General features: G+C 40.5%; 1 protein-coding gene across 4 annotated transcripts in view; it reads right to left on the reverse strand.

Annotated features, from left to right (window-relative positions):
* The window catches only part of LCORL (ligand dependent nuclear receptor corepressor like), an 82,962-nt gene extending 75,145 nt beyond the window's left edge, over positions 1 to 7,817 (reverse strand). For 3 of the 4 annotated variants that reach the window (XM_034064604.1, XM_034064605.1, XM_034064606.1), the window contains exon 1: positions 7,668 to 7,815. In XM_034064604.1, coding sequence (XP_033920495.1) covers positions 7,668 to 7,815 — 148 coding nt within the window. Of the gene's footprint in view, positions 1 to 7,667 lie in introns of all 4 variants that reach the window. The other variant, XM_034064603.1, reaches the window with a different exon arrangement.
* Between the last annotated feature and the right edge of the window lie 13,455 nt (positions 7,818 to 21,272).

Here is a 21,272-nt window from a genome sequence, read left to right on the forward strand (position 1 = left end):
TACATATAACAGAATAACTTCACACCCTCAAATAAGGTTTATTTTTTTTTATGTATGGTAAATAAATTTATAATGCCATCCTGTTTTTAGCAAGTTTAATACTAGACATGTGAATCACACAAATTCAGTTTTGTTTCAATCTCTATCAGTGTTCCAACCTATCTTATCAAAGTTCCCTCCAAGCACATGGAACAGAGGAAGGTTCAAGAATACCATAAAAGACAGTAGTCCTAACTGGGATAAAGAATTTTAAGTTAGTGAAGTATAAAGCTCTGACTGACCTCTACACTTTACATAAAAACACTGAACTGTAAGGGTTAGAATAACAACCTTGTTTGAAACCCTGATACGCTATAGTCATATTCAAGAAGAAGAGACTCATTGTAACTATCTATTCAAAGCACCCATATAATACAGCCAAAAATAAAAAAAAACGGTGAGGGTGGATAAGGAGAAGAGGTACTGTTTTTTTTTTTCCCCATTTTAGCTGCAGGCAGTACAAGCCTTGGCTACTTGCCAGCAGCTGGAATACAGCTCCTGAACAGCATACACTGATTTGATAAATTGATCAGTATGACACATTCCTGTTATTTTCCTTACACAACTACCAGTACTTATTACCATAGCACAACAGTTCAGGAGGCTCAACAGAAAACTAACCCGGAGAATAACAGAAGAGCAGTTCACTGTCACATCAGAGAAGTTTCCCTACAAAAGGAGAACACATGGAAGGACATTATTGTTAGTGGTACTGTCTTCTTGCTCTTGTCACCAATTTCATTTATTAGGATGTTGCTCATCTAACTTAGTTTCAAGTTCACTTCAAACCCCCAAACACTGTTGCCAAAATAGGCCGTTACTAAAAATCAGCAGCTTTGTTTTCTCCAGTATAGATATTTATACTTGACTAGGGAGAAAAAAAGCAGGTATGTAGTAAACCTGATTAGGAAACTGATCCAAATTAAACTAGATCTGACCTTTTCTTTCTTGTTGTTCCTCCTGCCACGTTTCCCCTCCTGTTTTCTAGGTTAGTGTAAAGCTAGATTAGTTTTACAGACTAGCTTGCTGAATTGTTTAATAAATGAATGCTCATAGCAGTTGACATAAATCATGTATATACAGTGAGTCCAGAAAGAAAAACAAAATTGTGTAATGCATCAACAAAAAGAAAACCCTGAAAGTTACCAACTTCAAGCATTAGTACAGTTACTGAATGCCAATTCAAGGGAAGAACAGACTGAGCTGCCGTGACAGTATCTGTACTCTGGGGTTTTGGTTTACACAAGTTCCAGTTTAGGAAACTCTTAGAGCCTACAATGTAGAAAGACTATCAGAGTTTGAATTTCTCAGCTCGATATCAGCTACATAAAAAGTAAACAGCTACCATATAAGAACATACAATAAGAAAGTTCAAGCAATGCCTAAAAACATTGACAAAGATTACAGTAGTTCCTGGAACACTTAAAAATTGAACTGCTTCCACATACCAGTATCTACACATAAGGAGCACCAAAAACATAAATCACGGGTTTTATCAACACTACTGAAGATATGTATACCTACTTGCATGACCTGAATCACATTTCTGTTCTGAGTGGAAAGAATTCAAAGCATTGCTTGCATCCTGCACAGTCCATGTGTACCAGGTAGTTTTGTCTTTCAAAAACTGTGCTCCATACAACCTTACAATTGGAGGTTCACAAGAGATAAGGGAATTGATACTGCATCTACCACTAGATATGTGGAACTTCCCCCCTCTGCCTTTTAAACTAAGCCTCTGGCGTTTTTACTCTTTTTATACTGTTTTCACAAATAAAAATTTCTCTCAGAGTCAAATGTAAGATATCCCTTTAAAAACACATAATGACAGCAGTAGGCAATTATTTCTTTCTGAAAGAAAAGCTGATGAGTTGAAATGGATTGTTAGAGGACACAGAAAAGAAGCTGATTTAACACTACCTATTTGAAACAAAGATAGTCCAACACAAGCAAAACAAACCCTATGTGTTTTCCCTTATTTCAATCTAAAGACAGTTAATACAATAACTACAACCACAGCAACTTCCAATGACACACTGACCATTTTTTCCTCTTCTGTTAACCTATTTACTTCAGGGGAAATGGGGATGATACATTTAGGGCTGTGCTCCACTTCTGGCATTGACATTGACACAGGCAGCTAAACCAATCTAATGGCTTATTTCTGCTACTACCCATCCTACTTCTGTCACACAGTCCCACTCCATCCTTGTGCTAGCACCAGCAGCCATTAGGTCTGGGGTTTGCTTTTTTATATTGTTTTGTTTTTCTTAAGTTCCTAATTCCTCTCAACAGAGTTGCCAGCTAGCCAGTTACAGCAGATCAGACAGGGTCCAAGCAGTGCTGATGCAAGCGTGTGAGCAGCAGAAGCAGAGAGTCAGGATTGTGATTTCTCCATTCTGGTAATAGTTCCTTGAGACTTGAGCATGCAAAATGGCACTTCAGTGTATTCTTAGATTGCGGTTCCATAACAAGTGTTCAACACTTATGGTGACTTGCAAACCTGCCTCTGTAATACTAGTTTGAGGTATTCCCTTACACGATGTCATCTTTCCCCATTGCATCAAAACTGCCCGTGAACCTGTGCTGTGATTCTGGTCTAGATTTAATTCATGCTCTTCTCCAACCATTGCAGTAGCACTGAGATTAGTTCCTCAATCTGTTTTACACTGGAATCATGCCATGAGTTGCACATCACAGCTCAAAGGATGACAGATCCACAGAAACACCTTATACCAGTATTACTGCCTATCATATCAGATGATAGAAGCTTGTCTGCTGTTTAAAGGAAGCTACAGTGCCAAGAAAGCCAAAGGGTGTTAAAGCAGGTATCATTTTGAAATCATTCTTGTATACAGACTGTTGGTGGCTTGACAGGTAATAGAGCATAAAGCCACCAAAACAATCACTAACAGATAGACAAAAACATTATAGATATTACATAGTAAAGTAACCAGTTCTGCCACTACTATTGTGGCAGCTATAGAGAATCACCTACAGCTGCAGTAGTATTACAAAAAAAGTGGCACTAACCTGAGGCAAAGTACTTACAGCCACAGTGAAAGTGAGAACACTTCTGTGTATTGTGGGGATAAAGATACAAAATACTTAATGCAAGAGTGTTGCAAGTGAGGGGATAATACTAAATGCAGTAACTACAAATCTTTCATTTGCAGGCAGAATTCCTCCCCCTGAAAAGTGCGCTTGAGGCAGCTTGTTCAAAAACAGTAAGCTGGAGCAGAAGTTCAAATAGTTTAAAAAAAATAACTTAAAGTCTACATCCATCAAAACAGAATTAGATGCACCAATGTATCCTAGTTCAGAGGCAAAAAAAGTCTGAAAAAATATAAGGGGAGTAAAAGAGTACCATATGCTAGATTTCACAAGCATATAAAAATGAATTTTCACTTCGATCAAGTTTCAGTTTTCATAAGAAAGCAATATCAAGGCTATTTCCCTTCAAATGTGTGTTCTTGAGCTGCAGGAGAGGAAGAGTAAAACTTCTACCCTTTCCCACCCCTCAGGCAGCAATATATACATATAGATATTTTCTTTTAAAGTAGTCGTGATAATATTTAAACCTTCATTTTTCACAATGCAAGATTATTCAGATGCTTTTATATTTTCACAATACAATGCAAGACCCTAGCAAGAAGATTTCAACATCCATGACAGGAGTTACCTGGTAATTCCCATTAAAAAGCCTCAAGTTACTGCTACAAACTTTACATATAGGATACTGTGACAAGGAAGTAGGAAGCACCACATCAGGGTTTTTTTTGCACCCCAGCAATTACTAGGTCCCTCCTCTGTGCCTATTCAATAAAGTTATTGGGATTCAATGTACTTGCCAAGACACTACCTGTAAAGTTCAAATGAAATCAGTCAGTGGGATCAATAACTGCTTGGGAAAACTGCATAAATCCTGTTTCTTAATGCTGACCGCAGTATGAAGCTAGACTTTTATAGTCCCATACCAAAGCCTCTAGACTCAATTCACATTATAAAATTTTAATCAAAAAGTATCAAAAAGCAATTTTTAACCATTCTGATATTCACCTATATAAAATACCTTGCAGCTTAAACCAACATGGAACTCAGTTGCTGGCTAATTTAGGTACTTAACTCTGAACTTTCTCTCACTACTCCAGAAACACAGAACATAGAATTAGGGTACACTGTTTCTTAGTTATGTAACAAAGACTGTGCCTAAGACAAAACATACCAGTGAGCACTGCTATAAACAATATTTGTTATCACATACTGTGCATGATTTAAGAACATCAACAGAATCAAGACCTTCAGGTGCCTGCCAAGATCATCACATTCTGAACCCTGATCAAGTCATGCATGAGTTAGGTACATCCATAAGCACAAGTCTAGGCATCTTAGGAACATTAGTGCTTAACACAAACCTACACAAAGACTACCATCTGATCAGCCATTTTGTACTGAACATCTACCTAGAATTTCAGTGAATATACTCAATTAATTTATAATGTGAAGTCTTTTGTACCTTCAAGTATGTCCTGAATAAAAAATATAATAAAATAATTCTCAGTAATGTCAATGAAATCTTATCACTGTTTTCCTTCTCTAACTCTTTAAATGCAAAAACATTTTGGCCCAAGACTTTAAATTATATTCCACAGGTCACAAATTAAAATAATAGGCTGGCAAAACAAAGGCTTTTGATTCTAAAGCCCATGCAAATACCTAAGTGTGTAACTGGGTTCTGACAAACCAAGAATTCAGCAATGGAGCACTTCAAGCAGAGGTCCCTAACCATCAGTGACCACCAGCACTCAATACACTGCAGACAACTGAGCATTATTTCTGTCTCATTGTTGCAGATATGAGCAATCTGTTGAGTATGACTCTCAAATTCTACAATCACCATCTTGGAAGTAGTATCTCTGACTTGGTTTAGCACTTCTACAAAGTAAGTGAATGAGGAATCCTGTACAGGGTAAAAGGATTTTAAAGTGCTCAAGTGATTATACTACAGAAAGGTAAATATCAAACTTTGTATCAATGAATGATATAAGACATCAAAGTAATGCTGCTCATCCAAAAGGTTTAGCAGAAACAGTATGACATGTTCAACAAGTCTGTACTTTCCTGCTTTGCTTTCTGAACAGTGTTTGACAATTGATAGTCCACAGAATTGCATCAGCTGCCATTTTTTTTATTTTCTTTTCTAATTAAATAAAACCTCTAAGAGTAGAATGATCTAAGTTTTCTGTTGGTGGTGGTGTTTCGTTTGTTTTAGGATTGACAATAAGCTAGCTCAAGAACTGAGGGGCTACTATTTTACCACCTCATTTGCTACAAATGTATGATTCTTGAGAAGGGTGGAAAAAGAAAAAGTGAGTTATGACAAATCCATCCTATTCACCACTTCTCTCCCCACCATGTTGCCATTTCAGTCATCAACCTGACAACTTTTCAGACCTTCCAGTTAATACTAACTTTGTTACTCCTCAAATCCTTAGGAGTACTTTGCTTAGTGAGAACAATGAACCATTTCTACTTTGGAAGTTAATTTGAGATAATGTAGGAAGTTATATTACAGAAGCCAATGCTACAGAATTTCAAAGGAGTAAAGAAAAACCCCCTCAGCCCAAGCCTGTTAAGTGTACTCTACGTCCATTATCCTGACTGCTCACTTTCTTGCCACTTTATTTACACTTTCTCTCAGATAAGGCTGCTCAACAGGCCTGCCAAGTTAGCAGTTCTTAACTGAGATAGCTCTTGACTAACTATTAAACCATAACCAACATCCTTCCTCCTGAGCACTTGCTAATCATTTCAGGGCTCCTGTCTATTAACTGAGTTTTGCATTTTGAGCATACAAAAGAATCATATACTACATAGCTTTTATTATGAGGAGAAAACTGGGTCTGAAGCAATACCACAATGACATCAGTGTAAAAAGTAATTATGTTATGGTTTTACACTTTGCAATTCTGAGTGAAAGAGCAATCAAAAAACAACTGTGAAGAAGTTCTCAAAACACAACAGACCTGCCCAGCAGAGGATCCAACCTGTGGTGACAGTTTGTCTTATGGAGCTTTCATTACACTTCTTCACAGTCCCTGTCAGCACTGGTTGCGCTGTACAGCTGTGGTCCCCAAACACATATGGCAACACACTATCACCACCTGAAAGTCCCTTCAGTCATCAACTGATAAACAGACTTCTAGGATTTTAGCTTGAAATTAAAACTGAAACACGATTAGGTAACAGGTAACCAAAGGAACAGCCACTTAAGTATTTTGAGAGATACCCCTCCATCAGATTTAAATTTACCACATCATCTATGCCAATAAACCAGCTGTCTCTACATATTATAACTAAACTACTTTCTTTCCACAAGAAGCATTATATAATGTATTAGGGTACAGAAGTACACGAACACTGCTTTCCTAAGAAATATAATTTGAAGGCTTAAAAAGGCAGTGCAAACATACACAGGTATCATAATACATACACAGGTGTGGTAACAGGTGTTTAAAAGTGTTATTGGGACAACTCAGCAAGGACGAAAAGCATGCGTGCATGATAATAGATAAAACACAAAAGGCTAATCGCCTGCAATTGTAAGTATGCCTACTTGTTAAACGTTTAGTTTTTCCCCTGCTCTCGCCTCAACGCAGAAACACTGGAATGAGTTGCTGCGTACTCTCCCGGTTACATCTAGACGCATTTCTTCGCTCGGAGCGGATGAGCACCGACACTCGCACGCTACTTAAAGACCAGGGATCAGTTTGATCCGTATCCCCAGGAAGGGCAGTGCGTGTTGGAAGCACACGGACAAGAAGCTCCTGCCATAGGCGCCCTGCTCCCCCCTCCCCAGCACACAGGCACCACCTCCCGGAGCCCCCGGCCGCAGGCGGCACGCGCGCCGGCAGCCGTTACCCCCGGCCGGGGCGGCCGCCAGGGCCCGCGCTCCCCCGACCCCGCCCCGCCGCGTCACGTGACCTCGGGGGGAACCTCGCGGCACGAGAGCCACCGGGGCAGCCCCGGGGGCGGGGGGGAGCGCGAGGGGAGAACGGCCGTCACCATGACAACTTCCAGGGGGAGGGAAAACTTCAAATCCCAACCGTCAGTGCAGGAGCGGCTCTCTCTTAAAGGCGCACATACATACACATATACACACACACGGGCGGGCTCCCTTCCCCCCTCTGCCCCCCAGGCACTGGCGGTGGATGAGAAAAGGAGGGGGCAGCCACCGGCACTCACCGCGCGAACGACGGGAAGCAGAGACAAAAGGACCCGAACCGAGAAAGGGTCTCGGTCGGCAGCGAAGGGAGGGACCGAGCGTCCCCAGCCGAAGCCGTAACAACCCACCTCAGCTGCCTGGAGGCGGCTTAGGATCATCGCTCTCCCCACAGACCCCGTCTCCGCTTCCACCCTCCAAGAAAGCCTCGGGAGCCGCTCATCCATCTCTGCTTTCCCCCTCCGCCCACCCAGCAGACCCGGGCACCAAGCGCCTCGCCCGTTTCCCCCCTTCCCCACCTGAGACCCGTTCCCTGCCTCCCCGCTCCCCTCAGAGATCTCGCTACCCCCTCCTCTCGGTGCCCCCACGGCGCCCGTGGTACCCCGCGGTTACCCCCGTCTCTTACCCACACAGTGCATGAGCCGGTGCCGCCAGGAGTCGAGTTCTCGGCGGACTCCCCTGCGCTCCGCCGTGCAGCGGGGGCTCCGGCACTGGGAGGCGGCGGCAGGAGGAGCGGGAGCCGCGGCGGCCATTCTGTCTGTTCCCTTTTCCATCTGCCTCTGACCTCACGCCCGCTCATTTACATACGAGCGCGCGCTCCCCTGGCTCGTCTCCCTCCCCCCCTCCCCCCTTCACTACCCCCCTTGCCTCGTCGGGCGCGTGCCCGCGTCCCCCCTCCTCCTCTCCTCTCCACACACACCCCCCCCTTCCCTCCCCCCCCACCCGCTCAGCATCCGGGGCGGGGAGCGCGCGCCGCCTGGCGGGGTGATTGACACGTGTCGCCGCTCCCCGAGGAGCGCCTGCCCTCCCTGCCCCCTCGGCAGCAGCCTTCCCTGAGGCCGCGGGACGGGTGGGTGTGCGGACCGAACTCGGGTACCCCCCTCACCCCGTTTCCCATCGTTTCCCGGCCTACAACTCCCGCGGGGCAGCGCGGCCTCCGCGCCAGCCCAGACAGCGCCGGCCGCAGCGGTGCACGCCGGGAGGTGTAGTGCGAGGGCGGGGGAACGGCACCCACCGCCGACACTCCTCCAACGGCTCCGCGCTGCCTGAGCCCCCACTCGGCAGCGCGGCCCCAGAGCTGTCTCCACACCTCGGCTGGAGGCAGCTCTGAGCTAAAAAGGACTCAAACAGCGGCGCAGGTCTCGCTTCATCGCACGGTCTGCGGTGGAGCTGCCTGAGAGGGGCTCCCTCATGGCCCCCCGCGGTCTCTTCCACCTCCCTCCACGCACCTGCCCCCGGGCCGCTGCCCGCCATGGTACCGTTCAGCGGCCCTGCTCCACCGCCGGCACGGACGCGGCTGGCTCCGGAGGGAAGGCGCGGTGCTGTACGTTCCTCACTAACTCACCAAATTCAACCTGCATGGAGATTTTCAAAGTTCTCTTAACTACTGCTCAGCCCATCAGGCTGTTTGTAATGGGTTTGCCCTCAGCCTGCTTTCGATGTAGAACTAGGCAGGGCGGTGAGCTGGTGACCGGCATCACACAAAACACAGCGTTATCCCCCTCATTTAGTACGGAAACTACTATTAGTTATTACTATTTAGTAAGTCAATTTAGTTCAGTTTCTGGGAGCACGCCTGAGAAAGCTCACTCTCAACCCAGGGATGCCTTCAGAACGGAAGCCAGATTAAAGATAACTGCCAGAAAGTTAACACGCAAACGACAGGGTGGATTACTCGGAGCATTTGACAACCGCCTGGACAGTGTTTTGCTGCTGTGCACACAGTCACCCTCAAGCTGTACCTCCAAACTCCGGCACACGACATACATCCCCAGCACCAGTCTGATGTGATAAGTGCTACCCGTGCCTTGCAAGAGAGCAATTAGCAGTCTTGAATTCCCTAGACAGAAAAATCATGATCTTGCTGTTTTCTCAAATCCTGGTGTATTTTGAGTGCCTCCTCCTCCCCCATGCTCCCCTTCTCACAACAGTCTTTGTATGCAGCGTTACTTCAGCAAGAAATGGCATTTTCTGTGCCTATTTGCAGGTTGTGATAGAAAACAGCGATTAATAAGGCCATAGAAAAGAAAAGACAAGACACTCTTGCTTCTCCCCTCCCTCCCCCATAAGGGTTGAAGGAGCAATGCTGGAAAGAATCATGTCACCCCTATCTGTACACGGGTTTTTTCTTGTGCTAGAGGATGAGCAGTTAAAAACAGCAATACTGCATCAAAGCTGCAGAGGGGCTTCAACTTTGAACAAAGAACGGGAAGCAGTTCCCTACTCATTCATCTCTCCAAGAATCTGTGTAGACTGTCGGTGCAACCAGAAGCATGGCTATTTGGGAATGGAGACCTTAACACCTTTCAGAGGAGCGTTTCAGGAGCATGGCAGGACTGGAATGCAAGTGAAAGGCAGCCTAACGCTTCCTCTAGCTTTTCAGCATGGCAGTCAGCAGTAAATAGCAAGCAGCAGCTACATCCTCCATCATCTCAGATCTGTTACAAGTACGTTGCCTCTTATTTACACTGGACTCCTAAACAGCAACAAAAATCATCAGCCTTGCCCTAGAGAAATAACAAAAACCAAGGCAACTCTGGGAAGGCATTGTCAAAATGCCACACAAACTAAAAAGTAACCTTATTTGGGTAGAAAGCAATTTCAAAGTGATAAAATCCTCCAGTTGTTTTGTGTGTGTGTGTGTGTTTTTGGCTTGCTTTTTGTTTGTTTGGGTTTGGTTTTGTTTGTTACTGCTTCCCCCCCCCCCCATAAGATGGACTTAAAACCAATGATAACACCAAAATCCATCCTGTATTTGCTTCTCCTGCAAACATTCCATGGTGGAACCATGAGCTTCTAATAGATGGGTTTTTTTTTGCATGTGAAGAACATATTCAAGGACTGCTTGTAGAGCACAGCACTGAACATAAGTTCTGCATCCACTGGAATGAACAAAACTTTGATAACAAATGGCAGGTCACATATTTTTTGGTAAAGAAATTTAATAAAAATAAATTTTCTTGCTTCTATAAGGCAGCTAATTGAGCTTAATGAATTCAACACACAGGAATTTTAAACACTATTCATTTAATTGAATCCCTGAGGTTATCTGACATGAATCAGTTTTGTAGGGACACAAATGACCTGCATCTGAAGAGTCTTATTTCAAGGTGTCTATTATTATTAAATGAAGAGCAGAGAAGAAACTGTATTGCCCTCACATTTGGTTAATTTAACATACTTGTTGTAGTTTCAAGGTTCCTCCTGTTTGAGAGAATTCTCCGTGCATGAAAGAAAAATGTAACAAACCTGGCTAACAAAGTCAGGTAGATTTCAGGGAGCAGGAGGAGGAAAGGGGAAAGAAAGAAAATTTCAAACTGAATTTTTATAGTTGCTTAGATTTTTAACTCCTAGGCCTTCTTAAAAGACTGCTTAGACATCAGATATGATGTGGAGAAGAGATTTTGAACCACTCCCTCCATTTGAGATGTTTTATTCTCCCTAAATTAAAACTGAACCAGGTAACCAAGGATCCTGCTTCATCAAGCCACCAGAGGTGTTATCTTTACATTAGCTGTACTATTTTTTCTTCTCTATGAAAATGACTGTCCAGCCAAGAGGTCACTTCTTACATTTGTGTTTGATTTTATAGAAGCAATTCCAGTTTTCCAAGCAACTGTTGGATCAAAACTCCAAAGCAAGATGATTGAGGGCAGAAGCTGGAGCAGTGAGGGATAATTTTGATTCAGTTAATTTTAGCTGCCTATCCTGGCCAATTTTTAAGGGATCAGAGAATCACATAGAAATGGCTGTGGAGGCAAAGCCCAATACAATTTTGTTTGAAGATACAGGAATTAATACTGCTGTTCTTTCTCTGTGTTTCACCTCATATTAATTTGGGGGTAAAGAGAAATTAAAATAGTCACAGATGCTTATGGTGTGATAGCACAACCCCATCAAAATCTGACATTCTGAATTAATTTTTTTGAACACACATTGGGGAGGTTTAACTTTCCTGTTGAAACATTGCAGAATTGTTCATCACCAAGCCCTCTTTATAATTAATCCCCAAAGGTGAAATTTGCTCCTATACAGACAGCTTTGCGTGGCTCTTTGTCACATAAGTACTGCTTTGCAGAAACTGGGGGGAAGGATGAACTGTAATTAAAACAGTTTAACTTGAACAGTCAAACGCCTGTAGTAAGCTGTTTGCAGATGCTGTCTTGGAGTGAACACTTCCTGAAGCTCCCTCTCTCATATGAATGCAATTTGTAAACCTGGAAACTATCAGTGTCTTGGTAAAACTGAAAGAGTTAACTGATGAATTGTATGATAGCTTTATGAATGAATATTTCAGGGAACCATTCATACTTACAAGATGTACAACAGCTGAAAATAGAAGGGTACAATCAAATGACACTAGAGGAGGTTTCACTATAAACAGTATCATGATCATTTAAGTACAGTACCTAGTCAAACTGAATAAGTGCTTAGTAATCAGTATGAATATTAGATTGCCAATATATGAGTACTTAAACCTATTTACAATATCAATTTCTTAACAATTTGGCACATTATAAAGAATTCAGAGATGCTCATAAAATGTAACACTATCTTTTGCAGTGTCAGATTAGGAAAAAAAAATATCAACTTAAGCGATCCATTATATAGGCCATTTTTCCTTTTTTTTTTTTTTAATTATCATTTTTCCCTCACTGATCATTGAGGACTTAATCTTAAAAAATGCCAGGGGACTTAGCACAGAGCTTCCATAGAAGCAGCTTTGAGGAGCAAACCCCCAGTTCTGTTCAGCAATCTGCATATGCTTTTATTCATGCTTTGAAGGCAGAATCCCTGTGGTCACTCCTAAAGGCACATTCATACAAAGTATGTAAGTTGCTCTAGAGGTGCCTGTACAAAGCAGAGGTGAGATTCAGGAGGCAGAAAAGTACACCTATTCAAAGAAATAGGATTTTTCAGGCACAATCTCATCCTTAGATTCAGGCTGTGATTAGTGTATGGCCAGCACAGATACTAGTTTTGTGAAACTATAGGAAGATGCAAAAAAAGCTCCATCTCGTCAGCTAGAATACTATGAATTTCAGAGATTTAAACTGATACACTGTGCTGTAAAATGCTGTGGCTGAGCAGGTGGACAACCCCCAAACAAGGTAGGGAACAATATTTTTTGCTGCAGCCAGGTCTGAAGCATTACTGCTCCACCTACTATTTCACCTACTGCCAGCCAATACTTCTACTATTCCAAGGCTGATATACAGCCTATACTTTTTTTGCAGAGGAGGAAGGTAACCTCCAGCAGAAGCAGCTGGATCAGCAGCTGTAGAGGAGTACGACAAGAATGCTGTGAGAGAGGGAACATCCTACTATCTACCACTACCCTGCATATGGTGGCAAGCAGCAGCACCCAGGTGAGAAAATTATGCCTAATCTAACAGTTTCGACTTTGAATTTCCATAATAACCTCAATTAGTGTGAAGTTACACAAAGATATCTTTAAAATCCAGAAATATTTCTTTAAAAAAGGCAAAGTTCCTTCACAGTTGGTTGCTGACATCTGGGTTAAGGGCCCTGTGAACCTTAAAGTTTACGCCCAAAACATTCACTTGAATCATCATCAGTTCTAGCAGGAAAAATGAAAACTCAGACTCAAACAAGAACACCTGGAAAAGTTTCCATTTAACAAACAAGTGAATTATCTAACAGGGCAGAAAAGTCATACAACTTCAGATCTACTCATTGGCTTTTGGATCACCAGGAAGATGTGAGATTTGAAAGCATTCCATGCTCCTGTAGCTTTAGACCTCTTATCTCCCTGTGCTCCTATAAAATTCAGAATAGCTTAGAAATGGAGATATGTGGAGAGGCTATAATTTAATACCAAATATCTTACAGATGACACATATATGGAATCTCAGGGTATAATATTTGATGTTCAGTAACAGTGTATTTCAGCAAATATAAAAAGTACTGCTATCTCCTAATTACAGGGTCTGATTTTGTGAATCTCAACAGCATTAGGCCATATCACCACCTTCAACATATATACACAGGTTAATAGAAAGCTAGCTAAGCTGTACAATACGTTTTTTTTTAGATCAGACCTGCTCCTTATTCTCTAAAGAAGTTATTATTTCCTATAGAAAAGTACCAGAAATTCATTAAGTGAAACTTTCTTCAGGTAGAAAGGCAACACTAAGGCAATCAAGTCACTATATTTGTGCCCTGCTGTTGACCTAATTCAAAGTACATGGAACATGTATAGGAAGAGAAAAAATGGGAGAGTGCTTGTGTCCTAGTGCTCTTAAAGCTGTGAGGATGTAAATAGGCAAAACAAAGTTTTCATCTGAGTGGATGTTTTCTTATCAGACCATCTAATTAATTTAACAAAAGACAGCCAAGCTTTCAAGAACACCGTATTCTTCATGTCCTGTCTACTTAAATCAGCTAGTATAGTTAAATAGACAGTCACTTCCATGTATCAAGCTGGACTTGTTTATAGCAAGCAAGCATTATAGTAAAACTCTGCAGCAAATATTTATGAAATAGATGCATTCAGTTTTACATGGGTAACTATAACATGAATAGAGCTCTCAGTTTATAACATTTTAGAATACACAGTGAAATTTTTCACAGGTTATTTTCAGATCTTTGTTTATCACTACTTCAGAGGCTGAGGTTCTGGTGATACTGAGGCCAAAGGTCCATGGCTCATCCCACACATGCTCTGCTATGCACAAAAGCACACATTTTTGAAGTCTGTATTACATTTAGACAAACCTCTAGAGCTAGAAAAATAATAATCACCACATGACTTCTACAGTGAGCTGTGTGGATCAGAGTGGAATCCAAAATGTTACTTTACAGAATCACTCTTCAAAGCAGAGCTGCATTGCGGTGGACAGTAAGGTAGAATAAAATAGGGCTCTAAGCAATACAGGCTTGTAAGGAGAAATCAAATTCTAATATGCAAACTATATGAAAGACTTTGTAGTATAAAAATCCAATTAGAATACTTTGCAACTAGAAATAAGTAATTTTTTGTTAGGTACTAGTTTAAAACATTTTTTAATCTTTGTGTCCTGATGAGGATGATATATCCTATGTTTCAGTACTAGCCTGGCAGAAAAAGGTGTGCAAGTGAAAGGAGCCAGCTTGAAATGCCAAAAAATAACAAATTAGTCTTCTATAGATTAGACTGCTGTTTTAACATGTCATTATTTGACTATTAAAATTAAATTTAGAGAGAAGGTAAAAACCAATATATACTCCTAAGTGATGTCTCCATAGCACTATCAATCAAATATGGCTGTTTTTTCCTTCCATTTAAACTGTTATCCTATGTTCCACACAGCTGAGTAATGTCACTCACTCTCTCTAAAGTTTCCCAAGTGGCCAAGTAATTTAAGTATGCCATCACCAGAGCAACTCTGCAGCTGAAAATATACTGCTATTAAACCCAGAGAGAATAGATCACTAATTGCAGCTTAATATTAGAGATAGACATGAAATACTGAGCCAGCCATCAGAGCATGTGCTGGTAATCCAAACTTACGCTATTATTGAAAAGACAAAGAATTGTTTACTGTCTTCATGAATGACTTGTACAATTATGCTAGCTAAGAACTCACTAAAGCTGCATTATACAATGGCTGCTGGTTCTGCTGCTGACCGCAGGTTAATTATTATTTAAACTAAGGAGGAAGTTTTTCCCCCAAAACCTACCCTTGCCTGTGTGTAAGGTCACACTGGGCAAGTTTTCCTGTATGCCACTGGTGCCAACAAAGCATGTGACAAGGTATAGTACACGTGAAGCATTAGAGGATGTGGTTCCTTTCTGCTAGAAGGATTACAGTCTAAATAGAACAACACTCAGTTCACAAGTTGGCTGCCCTAAAAAGAGCTGTTGCCCTAAAAGCAGAGTGTAGGTCTCTAGCATCTCCCCAGGACTGGTTGAGTGTGTTTGATTCTGGATGGAGAAAGGTGTATCTCTGCAACAGGCTTTGAGGTTTTTGTTTTTACTGCAGAAATTAATGTTTCATAATCCTTTGTACATTTTCCAGCTGTAGTTTCCAGCATAGGCTGCAATTTTATAACCAACCTAAGCAGCATCCACCATGGGAGATGGTAGGAAATGAGACTGAATGGCTCATTGGTCACTTGGGTAAAGCAGTTTATTTCCTGTAACTTCACTTGCAGAGTTACTACCTCTTGTTTCACTTAGAACAACTATTTTTATTACATCTATAAGCTTAATCTTATCAGTTTTATGTGTAGCCTTTTAGCTGATTTGTCAGTAATTCAGGTTATGCTATCTTCTGAATCTCCCACTCAACTCCCTTCTTCTTCCTTTCCTACCAATACCATCTCTTCCATTTTCAAGCTAAACATCCTCAACTAAAAAAAAAAAACTTCAAAAAAACAATAGTAGAAAAAGAAAGGAGGAGCTTTGTGTATGAAATTTCATCGCCCTCAGCAAAATAAACAGTAACACGATTTCTCAGACCCAAAATAATTTGCAAATAATTTCATTATAGTTATTCTTGAAATGCAGCTATTTCTCAAGTGAGATCAGTGCTGGGGTGTTTAGTTTGCTATAGCCTTATACTGCTTTGCATAACTGCTTTCTTCAAATGTTTGGGCTTTTGTCTGTTAGTTCTCAATAGGTATCTTTTCATGTGGTTTCAATCAATCTCTGTAGTGCTGAAAAAGGACCGAAGATAACACTTCTATTTTGCAAAAGCAGTTAATTCAATGTAGCCAAGATATTTTCTTATTGTCCCTTTTTTCATCCTTTGATTTTAAAATCAAACACATTGAATATTTTCCCCCCCATGTTATTTCTCATGTAGCTTTTTGAAAACTTGATCTGATTATTTTCTTACATTGTCTATTTTCACATGAATTTTTAAAGACTATTTTTGTATTAAGTGAATTCAAATTAACAGAACAATTATAGATTCACATCAAGTATCCCTTTTTGGGACTACATGAAGTAATCCCCTCAGCTAATAAAAAAAAATGAAATCACAGTAGGCTGAATATGACAGCCTGAACAGCTCCTCATTGGATTCCTGCTGGGAAAAGCAGCCAGCAGAGTAGATCTACTGCAGATCATCATAAGAAAAAGCATAACATTGTTGTTGTCCTTTCACATAAATTTTATCATCCCTGGAAGGGTCTTTTGCATTCCAAAGATTAATGGCAAACAGAATTAATCTTTTCCTTCTCTTTCTTAAGCAAGTTGACTTCCTCTAAAAACCAAAATGTTTGTTTCTTCCCTTTCTTCCTCTTGCTTATAAATATAAGTGTTCATATTTCTACTGTTTGCCTTGAAGGATATTTTCACAGCTAGTTATCTGTATTTCCTGGCAACACCTCCCCACAGTGCAGAGCAGTATGGCTAAGAAACTGTTGTGGATCTAAAAGTGCTATAACCAGTCCAGAGCAATGCTGGGATTCTGCTCCTTCAAGTTTGGCCCCAGTGATTCAGACACATTCCTCCTCCATTCAGTTTCTCTATTGTACAACTTTCCATTGTGCAGTTTTTCTTGCCTTTCTGCTTATGGTTGACTCAAAGTATGTTTTCAACCTTTTCTGCACTATTATGTATGCAATTTCTTCCACACAGAAGCCAAAAAGTCCTCGCTGATTCTACAGTGTTGGGCTTAAAGAAATAACAGAATTTGTAATACAAGTGTGAGATCTGGCAGTGCTTTGTTCCTTAATGTAGGGGCTCTATCTTAACTGTAGTGGTCTACTATTAAACATAAAAATAACCATAGACTTGAGTGCTACACAAATATTGTTACAAGCCAAGGCTGTACCACCACTTCATCAGATTTGGTTAAGATTCATACCGAGTACTTTAGGTACCCTTGTAACAAGCCTTCCACATTTAGATCATTTCTCATATTCTCAGGCTTTTGGGCATTCTCACAACCAGCTTTTTTCAATGTTTATCAACCAGGTGTTGCTGCCATAAAATAGATTCCAGTGTCATTCAATTAGCCACTCAGACCAGAGAGTCAAAGGAGGTGCTAGGAATGTCTTAAACCAGCAGCAGCGGTTGCTGATCATTAAAGTGGGTTCTAATCTTTTATCATTATATCTACAGAACTATGAAACAAAGAAAAGATTTAACTACAAACTCATTGTAGAAAACACATAAGCTTTTAAAATCCAACACAGTTTTGATCTTGACTTTGATCTGTTTATAAATTTTATTTTGAAGATAGCAAATCTCTAGGGATGCTGTCTCCAGTCTTCAGATTTGAAAAAGCTAAGAGATCATACACTTCCACTGATAATTCAGCTATTTCAAACTGGAATTCTTTTAGAACTTAAATGATTACTCAGGTCTTGGTGATTTATTTTTAGTGTTTATTTTAGCAACTTGTTCTATAGTTCTTGCATAGCCACTTTGATTTCAGACAACTCTTCTGCCAAGTTCCCTCCTCCAAGAAATAAAGCGTTTGGCATAAGGATCTCCCTAGCTTCTCCCACCTCCAGCACTGATGCAAAGAACTCATTAAGCTCCTCAGCAGTGGCCTTTTCCCCTATGAATGCTCCTTTTATACATGGAATGCTACTTCTAAAATAAATCTTAGTTCCATTTCCACATTGACCTTGTACAACTGTTTTTCATGATTATTAGCAACAGATTATTGGAAAGAACATCTTTTCACTGCTAGGATCAATATTTCTTATCAGTGAAAATATTGTATTTTAAAACATTTTGCATTTCCTTTGTGGAAAAGGAAATGATAGGAAGAGCATACGAGCTAGAATATAAAGTCTCAGTGACAGAATTTTCACTGTGGTGTCAGGGATATTAGGACTTTTAGTGGAGATGCTTTTCTGTTTGGTGTAGCCTTACTAGGTGTGGTCTGCAAAACAGGAGCTTGGTCTGCTACTGAGAAATTCCTGCGTAGGTCTGCATAGAACTGTAGGTTGCTAGACAAGAGCTTGTGCATATATGAAAAGTGATCTTCCCAAAAGTACTACCTCCTGAGCTAAAAGAGAACTTGGCATGTCAGGTGAAAACCAGTCAAGGCCAACACACCTTGCTATGATGCACAAGTATCTTTATGTGTTACGTGCTTCGTAAGCATACTAATTTACCATCACAAAATCCCTTCTGCCCAGTATCTAGTGCTTATCAGATTTCCCTTACCATGACTATCATGTTTTCATCTTGGTTTTCACCATTCTCCCCACAAAGAGTCCCTGGCTAGATACATCAGAGCTTCCACAAGGTTTGCACACTCCAGCACTGGAAAAGTCACGCAAATAGTAACTAAAACTCCTCTCCCCTTATTTTCATACCTGAGCAATCTGTTGATTAAGTGTCAGGGAAGCTGACAAAAAGCTGTTATCCCCCAAAATTTGAGCTAATTCTGTGCCCAGTGAGGGGATAACAGTAACAAGTTTGCTACCTCTGTGCAATTACAAAACATTTCTCAAATTTAACCAAACATGCCAATCTTGCTGTTTCTTGTCTCTGCAGAGCTAAAAGCAGTCTCAGCATTCTGTTTTTCCTGTGACAGGCACACTCCTGTTATTCTCAGCTGCTCAAAGCAGTTGGTTAAAACAGCCATACTTTCTCCTGTTAAAAGATACCTAACAACACTGTGCTTAATGTTTAAACAGCTCCATGTGTACCCAATTATGAAAGCAATTAATTTAGTCAAAGACTAGATTAACTGCCATCTGTGGCCTGATTGTTTGTTAAATTTGAGTACTTCTGATCAAAATTGTCATAAACAAAGTCTTACATAGCATGTGACAAATCAGCATTGCCCAAGGACATCTTGATATGAAGAGAGTTCAACATTAAGTGTTAAATATTATTATACCACTTCTAATACCAATTTCTACAACATATATTAACTGTGATGCATTTTACTTGTTTCACAGAAGTGAAACCCTGGAGTTTGCTAATAAAGTAATGCTGCTGTTAGTAATGTAACAAATGATATAAGAACCAAGTCTAGGGCAAGATTATAAACATATACACAGTGGAGGAACAAAAAGCTGAGGGGAAGGTATGAAACATAACCATGCTTGAGAAACAAATGAAGCAAAAGGTTGAATTAAGATCAGCCCTATGGATGTACAACTAGTCACCAAATAGGTAATGTGACTATTTAGCTAATTTATAAAAAGTGGACTGTATGTAAAAAGAAAGAGCATGTGAGCCAGCAAACAAGCGAGCCTTGCCTTAAGCCCTTGGTGGTGTAATGGCTATCAGGCTCTTCTCTGTACTCAGAGATGCCTATTGTAACTTCCTAGCAAGAAGAAAAACGTGCATTGTGTCTCCCGTGATCTGGGTGTATACCATAGACTTATTTCGGAAAGAAAACATGATCAAATGGCAGAGTGGCTCTTTCCCCTCTGATCCCTATGCCCCAGCCTTTGTTAAAAGTGCATGAAAGCACCAGTTCAAGAACATCATCATTCTCAGGCTAAAACCACTCAATAATCATGATCAACATTTGTGAGATCTTTTGGAGATTCCTCAAAATTGTACTTTTTAGACAAGTAAGCAATGACAACTTTCTTTTAAGAAATAAGCTTCACCATGAAATATACAAATTTTTATTTTTGAGTCATGTTTATTAAGTTGATGAAAGGATCTATTTAAAGATATAAACTTAAGTGACACTGGTGATTTTAGACAGAGGAAAACAGTCACCCTTTTGGTCATCTGGAAAGACACTTTCTCTTAGTTACAAAGGTATTCATGAAAGCAACAACATACCTTAGACTAAAGAAATGCATTTAAAACAAGTCTTCCAGAGTCAATATGCTTCCTTATAATACCAATTCACAACATTAAAACCAAACAAACTAAACAAACAAACATTAAATGTGAAGAAAAAGCTCAACTCCATGCAGAATCTGGATGACCTGCAGCAGATTTTTCTCTCTCAGAAGCAAAGACATACACACACACACAGAAACCAGTAGCAACCCCTCGTCATATAAGCGAAGCTCAGCATAAAAATGAAAGTCAGAAAAAAGTATTAAAACATGTTAAACATTTTTCCCTCCTTCACATTGCTTCTTATAAATACAAGATCAGAGAGGCAAGTAAGTATTATCTTACCCAATTCAGCAGAAGTATGTAAAATAAGGGTCATTATGACAAGTTCTTTTCTGTTGTATATTAGGAAAAAAAAATTTGCTTCTTTGTATAAAGTGACAGACAAAAGTAGCTAGAGGTTGTAAGGAAGTCCTCTTGGTACAAGCTATACAAACCTCCAAAGTGCAGTTTCCCGAGGTTTCATTTTAGTGAGCTTTCATTTCATTTTGATATTGTTTGCTTGAGAAATGATGACTTAGAAATCATCTTTCCTCAAAATATTAAGTGATCTGGTAGTCATCTTGCTTCTCTGCCTGAGAAGGATCCTGAAGTTTATAGAGAAGTTGCTTGAGAGTCTGCTAACTTGCCTCTAGCATGACCAATTTTCCTACCTCCAGCATGTACTGTCAGCTCTGTGGGCAGTGTCAGCAGATCTTTTTTTCAAAAAACAAACAAAAAAAAAACCCCAACCAAAACCAAAAATCCCCCCAGAATAAAAAGATTTAATGTGCCACCTTCAAAATAATCTGAATAAAGAAAAAATATTCAAATACTCACCCAGTACAAACACCGAATAATGCAAAACACAAGCTAATCACTCCCCAGATGAGAGCTATAAGTCAACATCCCTTCTTTTTCCCCTCCAGAAGAGATACACTTCAGATTGGAAAACAGGAGACAAAAGTTATTTTTACCTAGCCTGGTCACCCAAGCTTAAAGTTAAAACCATTCCTATTGCAATAGTCAATTGGAGTTTTTGCTCAGTTTAGTTTATGCTATGTCTTATTACCAAATCTGTGACTGAGCACAGAGACAACTACCTACCTGTACTGCTCTGGCTGTTGCACTCTAAGTCAGGTGAAGCCCATCGGGGAGAGGGAAGTAGTTCCTCTGGGAGCAATTAACCTTGTTCACCTGGGAGAAAGTTTAGGTGTGAAAGAATAGGATTAGCACAATAAGTGCTTT

Source organism: Melopsittacus undulatus, chromosome 7 (assembly GCF_012275295.1).
Source record: "Melopsittacus undulatus isolate bMelUnd1 chromosome 7, bMelUnd1.mat.Z, whole genome shotgun sequence".
Classification (NCBI taxonomy): Eukaryota; Metazoa; Chordata; class Aves; order Psittaciformes; family Psittaculidae; genus Melopsittacus; species Melopsittacus undulatus.